Below are 1,778 nucleotides of genomic sequence, written 5' to 3'. Positions count from 1 at the left end.
TATCATATTTTTCTGTGATGTTTAAGTTTTCATAATTAAAGTACCTAATTAATTGTCTTAGATAAATTTTATAAAAGTTTATATGATATACCAATTTGTATAATTTTTGCTCATTTATATTTTCTTCTTAGATGCTAACCCAGTTAAAACTGACAGTTGTAGTATCTTCCATAGAAATCTGGTCAGATAAAAACAAAATTTCTACTACAGGCAATCCTGATCATATATTATTTAGGCTATTAGAATGGGAACAAAAGTTGCTTATACTTCGGCCCCATCACACTACATTCTTGTTTTCGTAAGTATAACATTCTGTAGTTGAATAACATTAAAAGAATAATCATATGTTAATTATTTAAAATAAACTGTTACTTAACATGTACTATATTGCAAAATTTGAAGGGCTCCATGGGAGGTCCTTCTAGCAGTTAATATGAGGGCAAAATTTACAAATTTTAAATTTCCTACTAAAAGTAAGTTTATATAAAAAATGTTGAAATAGCTGAAGTACTTTAATTGTGAATGATACAATTTCTTTGATGTTCCTTGCTCATACAATTTTCTTTTTCATCTAAATAATTCTTTTTATGGCTTCTATCATGGAGGCCGTCGGCTAAACGATGTGCGACAACTGCGCAGACTTGGTGGAGGTGTTAAATGAAACCCAGATCATGGAGCGGCCGGGTGAGAGGTGTCTGGAGACCAGGTCCATGGGGAGAGGCTGACTAGCGGGAAGAGACTGCAGGGGCTGGCCAGGTTGTCCTACTTACCCTGGATGCGAGAGTGCCTTCCTAGCCTAACCATTGGATCCTGGCTTTTAGGTGGGGTCGACCAACTTAGGGACCCACAAGCCCAGCCCAAAGCGTCTCACTACAACCCAGTTGCCCCTGCTGTGCTTCCACCTCTTGATTGACATCCAAGGACAGAAATCCCGCCTTTGAGCCAGACTTAAGGGCCCTAGCACAAGGAGATTCCTATTTAACAGCAACCATGCAACCGCCACTCGTCTGACTGTCGTGCTGTGGTGGTTTGAATTGCTGTGATTCTGAAGACTATGCCACCGGTATTTTAAATAACCAGCAGGGTCACCCATGGTGGACAGGTTTCAGATGAGCTTCCAAACAAAGACAGACGAGGAAGAAACAGTGACAAACTACTTCCGAATCGCTAGTCACTGAAAACTCTATGAATAGAAGAGAAACATTGTCAGATACAGGACTGGAAAGTGGGAAGGCACTCAGAATGCGACTGGGGAAAAAAATGCCTCCTCCAAGTAGAGAAAAGCTAACAGAACCTTCATTTGCTAATGGGCCACAAATCAAAATGCATTGAAAATCGGAACATGGAATGTACGAAGTATGAATCTGGGAAAATTGGAAGTTGTCAAAAATGAAATGGAATGCATCAACATCGATATCTTAGTCATTAGTGAGCTGAAATGGACTGGTATTGGCCATTTTTAATCTGACAACACATGGTTTACTATGCAGAGAATGACAAATTGAAGAGGAATGGTGTTGCATTCATTGTCAAAAAGAACATATCCAGATCAATCATGAGGTACAATGCTATAAGTGATAGCATAATGTCCATGAGCCTACAGGGAACCCCAGTTAATACCATGATTATTCAAATTTATGCACCTACCACTAAAGCCAGTGAAGATGAAATAGAAGAATTCTACCAACTTCTTTAGTCTGAAATCGATCAAACATACAATCAAGATATATTGCTCATTACTGATGATTGGAATGCAAAAGTAGGGAGCAAAGAGGAGG

General features: G+C 38.8%; 1 protein-coding gene across 1 annotated transcript in view; it reads left to right on the top strand.

Moving 5' to 3' along the window:
- Positions 1-1,778, top strand: part of LOC102833997 (disintegrin and metalloproteinase domain-containing protein 5-like) — a 229,701-nt gene that overhangs the window by 13,086 nt on the left and 214,837 nt on the right. The window contains exon 7 of the mRNA XM_006859993.1: positions 132-298. Within this exon, the coding sequence (XP_006860055.1) occupies positions 132-298 (167 nt within the window). The remainder of the gene's footprint in view (positions 1-131; positions 299-1,778) is intronic.

Source organism: Chrysochloris asiatica, unplaced genomic scaffold (genome assembly GCF_000296735.1).
Source record: "Chrysochloris asiatica unplaced genomic scaffold, ChrAsi1.0 scaffold00035, whole genome shotgun sequence".
In the NCBI taxonomy this organism is placed as follows: Eukaryota; Metazoa; Chordata; class Mammalia; order Afrosoricida; family Chrysochloridae; genus Chrysochloris; species Chrysochloris asiatica.
This window is presented reverse-complemented; position numbering and strand designations above follow the sequence as displayed.